The sequence below is a fragment of the Protomyctophum parallelum genome (genome assembly GCF_964188405.1).
Source record: "Protomyctophum parallelum genome assembly, chromosome: 12".
In the NCBI taxonomy this organism is placed as follows: Eukaryota; Metazoa; Chordata; class Actinopteri; order Myctophiformes; family Myctophidae; genus Protomyctophum; species Protomyctophum parallelum.
Genome location: NC_139712.1, coordinates 48,235,252 through 48,250,828, shown reverse-complemented (window position 1 = coordinate 48,250,828; position 15,577 = coordinate 48,235,252). Strand labels below are relative to the sequence as shown.

Sequence of the window (15,577 nt, the reverse complement as noted above, 5' to 3'; positions counted from 1 at the left end):
AGATTCATACGAGGTTTCCACTACTGGACACACACTGGTCTGATTAACCCATTCTGACCTGAGATCAGATTCTAAAAAATGTCAGTCGTTCTCTTCGATTTAAAAAAAAATAGCAGACCTACAAGCTCGTAGCGCGCCACTCGGTGGCGCGCTATGAGCTTGTAGATCTGCTATTTTTCAATAGCTAAAGCATGACATGATGCTAGCACCAAAATGGGTTCCCGTTCAGAATGGGTTAAATGGTCTTTAGACACCAGTGGCATGGCAAATAAACAAAGCAAAATTAAGAAATACTGTCCGGTGAATGTTTCTAGGCTAGTAGATCTATACGTATAATATGTTGGGTGTGTGAATCAGCACTTTAGTCTTCTAAGTGCAATGGCGATAATGTTTATAAATCATGCATCCATCTGTCCTAACCCATTCTGACCTGAGATCAGATTCATACGAGGTTTCCGCCGGACACACACTGGTCCTGATGAACCCATTCTGACCTGAGATCAGATTCTAAAAATGTCAATCGCTCTTCGATTTAAAAAAAATAGCAGACCTACAAGCTCGTATCGCGCCACTCGGTGGCGCGATATGAGCTTGTAGATCTGCTATTTTTAAATAGCTAAAGCACGACATGATGCCAACACCAAAATGGGTGCCCGGTCAGAATGGGCTAAGTAACAAAACGTCCTAAGTCACAATAAAACCTTTTTTTATATCCATATATATCCATTATGTGTGTGTGGGGATAGAGGCTTATATCTCAGTAGGGTGAAATGCTGAGGGGAAGCGATGCTGACCTCAGCAAAGAGTAAGCTATTACAGTGATTGAGAGCAAGGAGGCTTGGCTTGATGTACTGTATGGGCAAACTAGCAATGGCAGTTAATTCGTTGTCGATTACTAGTGCTGGGGAAAAGGCTAAAACATGATCAAATTGTTGAGTGCATAATATAGCCATGTTACATTGCTCCCCAAGGCAGACTGGGATTTAACCCATTCTGACCTGAGATCAGATTCTAAAAATGTCTATTACATCCTGACAGTTATATTATTAACCCATTCTGACCTGAGATCAGATTCTAAAAGTGTCAGTCGTTCTTCGATTTTTAAAAAATAGCAGACCTACAAGCTCGTATCGCGCCACTCGGTGGCGCGATATGAGCTTGTAGATCTGCTATTTTTCAATAGCTAAAGCATAACATGATGCTAACACCAAAATGGGTGCCCGTTCAGAATGGGTTAATTGCTGATCTGCTGTGAGATCCTTTGCTTCATCTGAATAATGGAAAAAACAAAGAGAGGGGAAACAAACAAAAAAGGGTCTCTGCATTTACACGTTTTCATTATGTGGTGCTGCAATGATTTCTAAAAAAATTGAATGCGTTTTATGAAATGGTGGAGATACATTTCAAACACCTTGCAAAGATGGGCATACAGTACATAACAGTCAGTGTGTAAAATGTAAAAAAGTTGCGTAGTGCTTTTTTTTGTGCAGCATGCCCAACTTTTAACCATTAATTTAACCTCAAAGACCCCCACCATATTATTATTATTTTTGGATTGCATTAGATAGTTTAACATAATTATATACAACGTGTTTTGAAATCCTTGTATGACTTAAATAAATTGTAAAATGCCAGAAGGTCTTTCTTCCTTGCTACTGATAGACAATCCTTCATACAATGCCAAGCAAGAGTCAATATCAACAGCAGAATAAATTAAGATGTTTGCAGAGAAGATTTGGCATGGGCACACACACACACACACACACACACACACACACACACACACACACACACACACACACACACACACACACACACACACACACACACACACACACACACACACACACACACACACACACACACACACACACACACACACACACACACACACACACACACACACAGCACTGCATAAATTGGTCAAGTGGACTAAACAAGCTTTTCTTACTTATTTACTTAAAGGTATATTCAGTGATTTCACTTAATTCAAATATCACTTATTTTTTTGTTTTGTTGTGATAATCCTCCCTACTATAGAGTGTGCTGGCCATATAAGGAGTTCCTCCCTGTCCCCAGTTAACCCCTGGGGGTAAAAAAACCTTAGGTTTCGTTTTTGACTCTCTATCCTAATTGGACGAAAGGCTTAGGTCCCACAGCCAAAAATGAAACCTAAGGTTTTTTGAGTGAAATCACTGAATATACCTTTATGTATAACTTATTATCAATATAATTATAACTTCCACAACTCTGATTTTAAACACAATAAGTTTGTATACGTATTAATCAGTTGTATAAGTAAGGAAATGCATCAGAGGGAATACAAGCCACATCCTTCCCTTACTCTTAGCCACTAAACTGCCCTGCGGTTAACCCATTCTGACCGGGCACCGAATTTGGTGTTAGCATCATGTTATGCTTTATCTATTGAAAAATAATCGAAGAACGACTGACATTTTTAGAATCCGATCTCAGGTCAGAATGGGTTAATCAGACCCAGTGTGTGTCCAGTGGAAACCTCGTATGAATCTGATCTCAGGTCAGAATTGGGTTAAGGCAATAAAAACCAAATCACTACAGTACAAGGGTGTGATTGTATTAGACAGGGTCCCAGGTGTGAGCCAGAGTTTGTGTGCAAACCGCCATGACCTTGCAAGTTCTATCACCATAGCCCCAGTCTACTGTAAACACACTGTAAGCACTTCACAACAAGTCAAGTTGTCGTGAAGAAACTTGCCTAGCAGTCCTAACATGCCTTTTGACAAGAACATGTACATAAATTAACAATAAAACTGATATGAATATAAAATTCAGCATGCCAATTATACTGTTCAATTAAAAAAAAATGAAAAAGCTGTCATCCTTTTGGAGGACATCAAATCTCAAGTATCAATTGCTTCAGTACCTTGTCCCCCCCCAACACCACAATAAATTAAACTGTCGAGGCTGCATATTTTCCCTCTGGTACCGCGGAAGAAAAGGAAAGACTGCCTTGTTTGCATTCATTAACCCATTCTGAACGGGCACCCATTTTGGTGTTGGCGTCATGTTATGCTTTAGCTATTGAAAAATAGCAGATCTACAAGCTCATATCGCGCCACCGAGTGGCGCGATACGAGCTTGTAGGTCTGCTATTTTTTGAAAAATCGAAGAGCGACTGACATTTCTAGAATCTGATCTCAGGTCAGAATGGCTTAAAGGTATATTCAGTGATTTAACTCATAACAGCACAGCAGATTCATCACGGTTGTCCCCCTTCAGCCCCGCTCCCTGTTCTTTGGTGACACGCGGCTCGTATGTACAGATGTGACCTCTGTGAGCTTGACATCGCCGCCCGCAGTGTGAAAAGACAAGGTGTGTTCTTGGAACGTGATATTAATCCATTCTGACCTGAGATCAGATTCATACGAGGTTTCCGCCGGACACACACTGGTCTGATGAACCCATTCTGACCTGAGATCAGATTCTAAAAATGTCAGTCGCTCTTCGATTTTTCAAAAATAGCAGACCTACAAGCTCGTATCGCGCCACTCGGTGGCGCGATATGAGCTTGTAGATCTGCTATTTTTAAATAGCTAAAGCATAACATGATGCGGACACCAAAATGGGTGCCCGGTCAGAATGGGTTAATTTCGGAGCGTTAGAAAAACGGTCTCTCTCGTGTGCCGCATAACAAATAGGCAAATCCTGTCCGAGGCTTCATGTGAAGTCTTCTGGATGATGAGCATATAATGGCCCGGAGGTGGGTATCTATGTATATTTTTTGGAATTCGCAAATAAATGTGGCAGTGCGTGAAAGTATTATGCCTCATTAAAAGCTTTTATTTAAAGGGTAAGACCACTTTTTTTTGAGGTTTGGGTTGTGTAGTTACTTTGCCATGATGCAACTCCAAATGGGGACAAGAAATAAAAAAATACTGCTCCAGTGATTAGAAATTGTTGATCATTCAAAATATGCTCCTCATTGACTTACATTGTAGCTAAAACAGCTCTCAAAGTCACTCTTTTAGTACGTAAACAAACTAGAGCTGGGACTCGATTAATTTTTTTAATCTAATTAATCAGAGGCTTTGTAGTTAATTAATCTAGATTAATCGCATTTTAATCGCATATCAATATTCAACCCGAGAACAGCGAGAAACCTTTTTTTTTAATGTTTTTTGGTATCCCAGTGAATCAATGAATAGTGACTACAGGATACCACACATTTTCAACATTTTACTGTCATTAATATACCTGTTGTGGAAATAATAATAAAAAGTCACCCCATTCTGTGTTGCCTAGAACTGGAGGTCTGAAATAAAAATAGTAACAGTAACAAGTACATCTCAGTGACATCACAAAGCTGTACTTACTTCATATTGTTACTGTTTTTTGTCAGACCTCCAGTTCTAGGCAACACAAAGTGGGGTGACTTTTTATTATTTCCAGTTTTCAGTACTATAGAAAAGCGCCCAGTGAGAAACGTTCCGCGGTGAAAAAAAAGGTGTGATTAATTTATCTGTAGTTAATCGCGATAAGTTTTTCTGTAGTTAATTAATCTAAATTAATCGCAATTAGTCCCGGCCCTAAAACAAACACAAACAAAGTTGATTCAGACAATATAGAGCATCACCAAAACTCATGTGGATTTATTTTTTCATAATAATGATTTTACTATTTGAAGATCTGGATCCGGATCCACGGATCCAGTCCGGGTTTTCTTCCCAATAAAATGGACAAATCAACAGGAAGATAACATTTTTATGAAAAAATAAAACCACGTGAGTTTTAGTGATGCTCTATATTGTCTGAATCAACATTGTTTGTGTTTGTTTACGTACTAAAAGAGTGACTTTGAGAGCTGTTTTAGCTACAATGTAAGTCAATGAGGAGCATATTTTGAATTATCAATTTCTAATCACTGGAGCAGTTATTTTTTATTTCTTGTCCACATTTGGAGTTGCATCATGGCAAAGTAACTACACAACCCAAACCTCAAAAAAAGTGGTCTTACCCTTTAAACGCTGTGGATGAGGCTCCTAGGGATGTTGCGTTGTCTGGTTTTCACTGTTTTTGTTTGGCTTTCTCAACGTTCTCGCACTTCTGCGTTAGTAGCATTGTAAAGTAAGGACAAGGCCCAATTTGTGCATGTCTGTGCCTGCTTCACTCTGTTATATTTTTGGATCCATTAACACATATTTTTTACCATCAGAAGATGCTACATAGGAGAGTAATGAAATAAGTCGTATTGTTGGTGCCAACTGTGTGTGTTTATTGTTTATTATGATTCGTTTTGAATATTAGTTATTATGAGTGATATGATGTAGTATAAATATATATATTTGTTGGTTAATATTATATATTTCTATGAGGTTGGTAATGTTATAGTATATATATATATATATATATATATACACACACACATACATAATTATGTCATACTGTACATACATACATACATACATACACATCCACAATCAAACAGTGCTTTTTGCGTTTATGAGGTGGTCAGACCCACGTCTAATCGTTATGCGCTGAGTGTTTTTAGGTCAAGGGGCTTAATAGCAAATTGCGCAAAGCGAAAATAATTAACATATGGACACTCCCACAATGCTAAAATATTCAGGAACGCCGTATGCCATATGTGTGTGCGTTCAACACGGGCCGATATGCCTTTCATAATACGAATGTGCGCAGAGCGAGGGCAATTTATGTATTACCCTATTGTAAAACTGTTCAAAATCCAGCCCATGGTGTCAGACTGCAGCAGTGAGTCCTACCACATAGCACAGTACATAGACCACTTCCTCAACCCCCTCTCCACCACACAGTACATAGACACACAGTACATAGACCACTTCCTCAACCCCCTCTCCACCACACAGTACATAGACACACAGTACATAGACCACTTCCTCAACCCCCTCTCCACCACACAGTACATAGACACACAGTACATAGACCACTTCCTCAACCCCCTCTCCACCACACAGTACATAGACACACAGTACATAGACCACTTCCTCAACCCCCTCTCCACCACACAGTACATAGACACACAGTACATAGACCACTTCCTCAACCCCCTCTCCACCATACACGCCAGTTATTTAATCGACACATATGATTTCTTAGAAAAGATCAAGCCCATAGCCGTGCCACCACACACCTACATTTTCACCATAGACATTGACAGCCTTTACACTAACATACATACAGCCACTGGTTTACAGGCAGTTAGAAACCTTTTCCAGACACACCCGGACAACACTAGACCAGACAATGCCATTTTACAACTCTTAGAAATCAGTCTCAATTGCAATGACTTCACATTTAATAACAAACACTACTTACAGATAGAGGGCACGGCTATGGGCAAGAAATTTGCACCCGCTTATGCTAACATGAGTGAGTGGGAGAGAGAGGCCTTGGCAAAGTGTCCACTACAACCGACCATGTATTTCAGATGTTTAGATGACATCATAGGGCTCTGGCCACACACCTTACAACAGTTTGATACATTTCTACAGATTTTGAACACACACCATGCTTCCATAACCATCAAACACATAATTCATCCAACAGAGATTAACTTCCTGGACACCACCGTATTTTTTCATACAATAGATCCTACACATAAACAACTACTGACAAAAATGTATTTTAAGGACACAGACACACACGCACTACTCCATAAACACAGCTACCACCCAAAGCACACATTTGCAGGAATCATCAAATCACAAATCATTCGGTTTTTCAGGATTTCATCCAATAGGGAACATTTTAATCAGGCCACACACACACACACACACACACTCTTCACAGTCCTCCGAAGGAGAGGGTACAGCAAAAGATTCTTACGTACCATCAGGAGCAATGCCCTGGCCTCTCTCTCCCCCACCCAGTCACTCTCCACCAACACTCTGCCTCCTACCTCTAACCCTCTCACCCCTTATTCTAACCCTAACCTCAATCCTAGCCTTCTTCCCCAGCCACCTCAGAGCAGGCACCCGGAGCAGAGGCCCCTCTCTCTAACGCAGGGACAGGGACGGACCTGGACGGGGCCCACACATTACCCTCTCCTCTAGGTCTTCCCTCCTCCAACTCTTCTTCTCCCACCATCCAGGCCATCGGCTCCTCTACCATTACAACACTACTCCCATTCATAAACCACATTTTCACATACACTCCAACCACTACACCACAAATTTAAACAGAATTTCACTACTAAACAACAATCCTACCCCCCCATTACAAACACATCAGGTAATATCTGCACTCAGAAGGAATAGGAACCTGGGAGACCTCCTTGTGTATTCCAAATTTTCCACCTTACCTCCTAAGCCCCCACAGCCACATACACTCCATTTCAAACCCCGCAAATTCATCAACAACCCCCATAGTCACACTTCCTCCCCCATCACGGACCCCCTGTCTCTGACCACCCCCAATATAGTCTACATCATCACCTGCACACAATGTCACAAACACGACATAGGAGAAACCAGACACACACTAGAAACACGCCTCAAACAACACTTATATCACATCCAACGAGCAGACATACACACAACTCTGTACACACACTTTCAATCCCATCCTATCGCTAACCTCATCATTTCAGGTCTGGAATGTGGAGTCCGTTGGACCAGTGGACAGCGGAAACTCATGGAACACAGATGGATAAACAAATTACAAACCGTAACACCCACTGGTCTTAATGAAAGAAGTTGATTTTTATCCCCTTTCTGTTCATTTATCTGTAAAATAATTAAATGGTATCCAGGCCTTGCTGTGAACTTTTACTCCTGTATGGTTTTAGGTTGTTTTATTAATGTCCTTTTTTTTATTAACCGTAGAGGTTAGATAAGACAGATTTATTCATATCTCTCCCCTGCCTTTCTATTCTGAAAGGCAGGGGATGTGTCTGTGTGTCCATCTTGAAGGACAGCTTAACCCATTCTGACCTGAGATCAGATTCATACGAGGTTTCCACTGGACACACACTGGTCTGATGAACCCATTCTGACCTGAGATCAGATTCTAAAAAAAATGTCAGTCGTTCTTCGATTTTTCAAAAATAGCAGATCTACAAGCTCATAGCGCGCCACTCGGTGGCGCGCTATGAGCTTGTAGATCTGCTATTTTTCAATAGCTAAAGCATAACATGATGCCAACACCAAAATGGGTTCCCGTTCAGAATGGGATAAACAATGGCAATGGCATGGCCAGACTAATATCACAGAGTAGATATTAGTCTGGAAGATTTGTTTCCAAGGGGAGATTACAAACAGAATCCAATGTCACAGCAAAATAAGTCTCATTTGAATACTGGGCATCCGATTGGTGACCCACAAACCCTGGAGTGAGCGAAATGTAATTCGAACCAGAGCCAGTACAATCTCTCCGGGGATATGTTTTTTCCTGTGGCAGATTTGTCTGGTTTCCAGGTTAAACCAATGGTGTTCCACTACACCCAGTTCAACATGCAGTTATATACTGCACTTACAATGAAAGAAACTGCTTGGTTTGGCATTCCGAGTCCAACTATACCAGGGGTCCTCAACAAGAAATTATGAAGGTCCACAAATATTTGTTTGAATAAGACCGAGGTCCGGTCCCATGCCCGTTTAGTATGGTCAAGCCAAGCTTATACAAATCAGATCCCCTTCCACCCAACCAATAATGGGGTGCAGAGTGCAGGCCCGGAGTGGAACTCCAAATCCAAATCACACTGTGCGCGCGCACAGCGCGCGCCAGAATTTTGGGGGCCCTTGGGGGACATTTTGGGGGCCTTTGCAGCAATTTCACATGAGAAATGTACCATCTGATGTTATTTATATTATTAACTTCTTCCCTCCATTAACATAAGACACACAATGTAGTTGTGCTGCAGCAACACTGCCTGAATTGAATTGAAATTGACTGTGGCTGACCTGGCCTGAGCTTTTTTTGTTTTTTCTTTTTTTTTGCCTAGGGTCCGCAGAGAGGTGGTCCGCGGTCCGGTCGTGGACCGCGGTCCGCCAGTTGAGTACCCCTGAACTATACCGTCACATGATCGGACCAACCGTCATCAATTCAATTGAGGAACCAGATCAAAAGTCAGGGTTTTACCAGATAAGAAGTGATCGTATCCAAAAGAGTATAAGTTTCACAAGACACAAGGTTGTGGCTGAGAGTGGGGTGGAGTGGGAAGAGATTGCCTCATTTTGGTGATGGGTGGGGCTACTAATTCACCACACCTGTGGTAGGACTATAGAGCGTCGCAGCCCCGCCCCCCCCGCCCCCTCGAGAGACCCGGAAAAGAAATCGCCGTTCATTTTCCTCATAGGCATTTCTTAAAGTATTTATTTAAAGACGGTTACGCCGCGGACAAAGCCAACTCGGATCGTGACAAATCATGACAATGAACACAATATTTTGGGGCCGTTCAAATCATTAGAAAGAAGAAAATAAAGGCAGGAGACAACACTATTTGTTTTGTTTTTCTTCTTATAAATTATTTGATCGGCCCAAAACATTGTGTTCTTTGTCATGATTTGTCACGATCCGAGTTGGCTTTGTCCGCGGCGTAACGGTCTTTAAATAAATACTTTAAGAAATGCCTATGGGAAAAATGCATTGGGATTTATTTCCTGGGCCACTCGTTGTTCTGAAAGGGGGAGGGACTGCGCCGCTCTATAAAGGCCCAGGTGTAACCCTCAGAGCAAACATTTGGTCTCATTTGGTTTATAAATGTTGAAGGGTGAAGAGGTCCACCGTGATGCGTTAACCCATTCTGACCTGAGATCAGATCCCTCGATTCATACGAGGTTTCCGCCGGACACACACTGGTCTGATGAACCCATTCTGACCTGAGATCAGATTCTAAAAATGTCAGTCGTTCTTCGATTTTTCAAAAAATAGCAGACCTACAAGCTCGTATCGCGCCACTCGGTGGCGCGATACGAGCTTGTAGGTCTGCTATTTTTAAATAGCAGATCATAACATGATGCTGACACCAAAATGGGTGCCCGGTCAGAATGGGTTAATATAAGTAAGTCTCTTCTCTGTTTATTAAACTGTATCTTCTCTTGCACTGAGATCCCGTAATGCTATTTATATGACGAAGTAGTGATAAGATCATGTAATGTTATTTATTCGATGCATTCCTGTAATGTTATATGATTGTTTGTTCCATGATCTTTATGATTATTTATTACTGGTGTTTATGATTTGTAGTATTTGTCTATTTGATCATGTTTCGCCAAGTTAGTGTATGCCCTATAGTTTATGCCTTTGTTTGGTACAGATTGGTAATACATTTATTTTCCTGTTCAGGTCAACCATCATCATGCCCACCATGCATTCACCATCCTCAGTAAATATTCCATGTAAACCACAAGCCGGTCTGGTTCTGGTGCTTGATGTATATGGAACTACAATTCACATTAATAATAGCTCAAATAACTGTTTTAGGTTGTCTCTGTTCAAATGAGACTTAACTTCTTCTCTGACCAACGCCTAGAGTTGGGACAGCTGCAGGAGAAATTTACAGGGACCCTAAAGATCTGACCTATTGATAGCAAGCCTACTGTTCTTCCTGGTGACCACTTTAGACCATTTGGGACAGGGGGTTAGGGAACCACCTTTTGCCATTTTCCCTTTGATCTCTTTGTCTTCGATGTCTCTGTCTTGAGTTGTATTTAAACCCTACTGAAATGTATCTAGTGTGTGTTCCTCTGGAAGCCGACAGGCTGAAGGAGCTTGTCCATGGGGCTCCAGCATCATGGCTGTGCAATGCTGTTTTTGTACTCTACACTCTGCAATAAAATGGACCTTGGAAACTTTCATCTGACTGTCCGTCGTCCGTTCTCTTCTCTCTTTAAGTAGCTAGAAAATATACTTCATGCTCTAATGGTGGATCTGGGCTGTACGGCGCACGGGCGCAGAGACATAACGTTCAACAAAGTATCTATTAGCACAGCCGTGTTTGTTCACAACATTTTCCTTGTCTTTGTAATGTATTTGGGCTCGACGTTCTGTCTATCCATCCTGGTGTTGGTTCACTATGTTGTCGCTCAATATTTACAAAAACATACTGTACCACCGTCACTCTATTCTGAGTGATGTGGGCTCGAATTTAACCCATTCTGACCTGAGATCAGATTCATACGAGGTTTCCACTGGACACACACTGGTCTGATTAACCCATTCTGACCTGAGATCAGATTCTAAAAATGTCAGTCGTTCTTCGATTTTTCAAAAATAGCAGACCTACAAGCTCGTATCGCGCCACTCTTTGGCGCGATATGAGCTTGTAGATCTGCTATTTTTAAATAGCTAAAGCATAACATGATGCTGACACCAAAATGGGTGCCCGTTCAGAATGGGTTAAAGCCCACGAGAGGGCCGTCCCTAGCTTTTCAGACGCCGTCCCCCCTTTTGGTGACGTTACACGTTTTTAGAAACTATAGGCACGCTGGTGTAAGGGTGTATATTATACAACCAAACTTCCTTTATTACTTCGACATCTTTTTCAGTTGTGCTGGGATCCGAACAACAGTCTTTCCGTCTGGGGACAGGCAAGTCAGTGATTGTACGAGTGTAGTCATCAGAGAAAACAGCCAATCTGCAAGCTTCACATCACAATGAAACGCCTTGTGAGATTGGCCATTTAATTCCGAAGAAATCTGTTGTAGAGGGAAACATGGCTGTAAATTTGGCTTTAACCCATTCTGACCTGAGATCAGATTCATACGAGGTTTCCGCCGGACACACACTGGTCTGATGAACCCATTCTGACCTGAGATCAGATTCTAAAAATGTCAGTCGCTCTTCGATTTTTCAAAAATAGCAGACCTACAAGCTCATATCGCGCCACTCGGTGGCGCGATATGAGCTTGTAGATCTGCTATTTTTCAATAGCTAAAGCATAACATGATGCCAACACCAAAATGGGTGCCCGTTCAGAATGGGTTAAGTTGTGAGCCCTGTATGTCCAGATGCCTCTATGCAGAGCCCATACCTGGAAGCAAAATGTATGCTGTATGCAGCCTAGGCTGTATACCCATAGGCCATAGCCTACAAAAGAAAAAATACATTTCATCACACGGCAAGCTGCTGAAGTCTTTTCTGGTAACTAATGAATGGTAATCATGTTTATGCTCTGGAGTGAATGCCTTGCCACAATTAGGCATTGATGTATTATAGGGTTGGGCATTCATTCCACTAAGGCGCACAGCCCATTAGAGATCATTTATGTGCACTGAAAACAAAACTGTCACCATTACGGCGCCCTCCGTGACTGCTGCTTGATACGTTGCCCGGAGAAAGTGTCACAGTACACCCTGCAACCGCCTAGCATGCACGTCACAGTACACCCTGCAACCGCCTAGCATGCACGCATTACCTGCTCAAGAAAATGTCACAGTACACCAGGGTTCCCCAATTAATTTTCCTCAAGGGCCATATTTTGACTAGCGTACCAGGCTGGGGGCCGAGTCTGCACGCGCGAGGTCGAGGTCTTGCCCTGAAAATTCATTTTCAGGGCAAGACCCCATTTGAAAAGGATGCCCAGTTTGACATGCATAGGCTACTGACCCCCATTTAATGCCATTTATATCTGGGACCCTTAAAAAAAAAAAAAAAAAAAAGTTTTTTTTTTTTTTTTTTTTTTTTATTCTTTCATGGGCCACAAGGGGGCGCTCTGTGGGCCGCAAATGGCCCGCGGGCCGCCTATTGGGGAACCCTGCAGTACACCCTGCAACCGCCTAGCATGCACGCATTACCTGCTCAAGAAAATGTCACAGTACACCCTGCAACCGCCTAGCATGCACGCATTACCTGCTCAAGAAAATGTCACAGTACACCCTGCAACCGCCTAGCATGCACGCATTACCTGCTCAAGAAAATGTCACAGTACACCCTGCAACCGCCTAGCATGCACGCATTACCTGCTCAAGTCTCATCCTGTTAGCTCTGTTACTTATTCACCTTACTCTATTTAAGATTGTATTAAGAAAGGGCCATGTCCAAATGCCTTTCGCATGGGTGGGGGAAATCAGTCAATTATCTTGAAGCGGCGCAGCAGTCTGGGATTAAGTGACTTCAGAATGCCACAGACAGCAGGCCTTTCTCCCTCATTTCGCCTTCAGCCTTCAGAGATTTCCCACAAAAGATGTGCGTAGCACATCAGGGCCGATCGCGGCGGCACTGGGCCTGATAAGTCAGCCTTACTATTATCCTGGGTAAGCGAGGAGTGCCAAATTACAACTACAGCCTTAAACCCCTGCAGAGGTTACCCCGCACGAGGTCTTAAGCCACCGCTGAGAAGGGAGAAAAAAACTAAATGAATGTGCTGGGGAAAAAAAGAGAAAATGATCGTCTTATGCCCTAGAACAAAGAGAAAGGTGTATCCGAGTCTTTCAGTCTGAAATTCACTTCTGCTTACAGTGGTCTGGCGTTTTATCCTTCTATTGCTGTCAGCATCTTCCCCTGGCTCATAACTGTGATGTTCTGACAGCTTTACAAGAGACCATAAAATTTAAATTCATTGCATCGAATGCATCGATCCACTCTGCACCGCAATGCGTGTGTGCCATGGAGATTCAAATGAAATGCACAGAAATGTTGGCAAGAAACCAAATGCATGTATAGTGTCTTTTTTTCTTCTTACCCCTTCACACCTCAGCCCATTAATAACTTTGAAACACTCACAGAAATATACATATACTTAAAAAAACACACTATCATGAGATTACAAAGGCAATGAAGCAAAAGCAGTGACGGTGCTGGAGTAGACCGGACCATATTCTACTCACGCCACAGTCCATCTATTGACTCTTCTATCTCCCTCATGTTCCATCGCTCCCGCCATTTACCACCAATTCAATTTCTCCCCGGCACTTTAGTTATATTTATGTCATCTCTTTCCTTAGCCCTGGTCCAAGGCTTACAGGGAGCCTCTCTCTGACGCCTTGTGGAAGTCCCTTCCACAGCCCTCTGGTCATATTTACACTCCCGTGCGATGTTTTTATAAACAGCGCACGCAGGAAGGTACTTCCACAAGGCGTCAGAGAGAGGCTCGCTGTAAGCCTTGGACCAGGGCTACTCTTTCCTATGCTTGTAAATAACTAGAACAGAAATAAGGCGTCTCTTTACCTTCCCGACGTACTGTGGGTCCGACCCCATGTACTCCTCCAGCACAAAGAACTGGTTCCACACCCAGCCCCGCTTGACGCGCTGAAACCCGGCCAGCGGCCCATTGCGCGGCGGCGGGCCCCCCACCAGGCTCCTGGGACGTTGCTCCCTTCCCGCCCGGCCCGTCCTGCTCATCGCCACCGCCGCCAAGGCTGGCCGCGTACAGGAGACCGAGCCTCCATGAAAGACAAACCAAAGGAACGGCAGCAGCAAACGGTTCCTTGTAAGCATTGGCGGGCTTTGAGTCCCCGTCGAGTTCAAAGTCCAAAGGCAGGAAGGAGCCAAGCCACTCTGACGGACCTTTTGGTTCAGATCAGATGTGATGTGTACAAGAGGATCGGTCGTTAGGGGAGGGGGGAAGGGGGGGTTGGGGGGAGGGGGTGGGGCTGGGGGGGGGGGTGGTCTGGGGAGGTTGGTGTAGGGGGAGTGTGCCGGCCCGGGGCGCAGGCAGGCGTGGCGTGGCGTGGCGTGGCGGAAAGCAGGCGCCTGCGTCAGTCAGGGTCCCCACTCACCGAGGAATGAAGTTCATTACCTGTAATGAGAAGAAAAGACAGTTAGCCATCTGCCCATATTTACATTTCAGGCTACTGCTACTCCAATTTTCTTTTATGCATTCATTTTAAAAGAAAAGACACCACTTTAATGACAAGCTTGAAGATATGTATACTGTGACTGTGACCTGTTTTTTGTCTTTTCTTTCACCACAAGTTTACAATGAGAATTGTAAACATCATGCTTCTGGTTTTCCATCTCTTTTCGACCATTAAACAGATTTAACACTTGAAGTGCCACTAAAGTCCTCCAGCGCTCTCACTGGGGGTGCCAACCGCATGCAGGGAGCTTTTGTTCTGAAGCTCCCTCAGGTTTCCCTTTCCCCCAAAAAATCGGTGAAATCCACCATTTCTACATCACATTATAAACTTGTATTTCTCTTCAGAAGAGTAGATATTGTAAGCGTGATGCAGCGAAAAAAATCTGAAATGAGCACAGAATATCTGCGTTATGTTCAATCAGCACGGATAGCCGCCTAGATTAGGAGAAAAAGGGATTTAAAGGTCACTGCTAATCAGAAAGTGAACGGGCGGGACTTCCGGGAAAGGGCGGGACTTCCGGGAAAGGGAATGCTGAGGCAACCGGGCCGCTCCTATAATATTTCATCTTAAAAGTATACTCGTCTTTAGCACCAGGCGGTTTAATTTGATAAAACGAGTAGACTCATCTTTAGCATCACCTGATGCCTGATGCTTTTGAAAACATAATGTTACAAGGTGCCATATCTATATTAAGAAGTGAGAACTTGTACGTGGCATGAAACCCAAAGCCACAACAGCTACGTCGCTATTGCAACACCCACAACACCATCTTACACACTACACACACACACACACACACACACAAAATGTCATGTCAA

The 15,577-nt window shown here is 43.1% G+C and overlaps 1 protein-coding gene across 1 annotated transcript in view; it reads right to left on the bottom strand.

The window, feature by feature from the left end:
- Positions 1–14,301, bottom strand: part of LOC310867695 (cadherin-18-like) — a gene marked incomplete at both ends in the record, with an annotated part of 792,291 nt that extends 777,990 nt beyond the window's left edge. Inside the window, 1 exon segment of the mRNA XM_083777814.1 lies at positions 14,128–14,301. Coding sequence (XP_083633940.1) covers positions 14,128–14,301 — 174 coding nt within the window.
- Between the last annotated feature and the right edge of the window lie 1,276 nt (positions 14,302–15,577).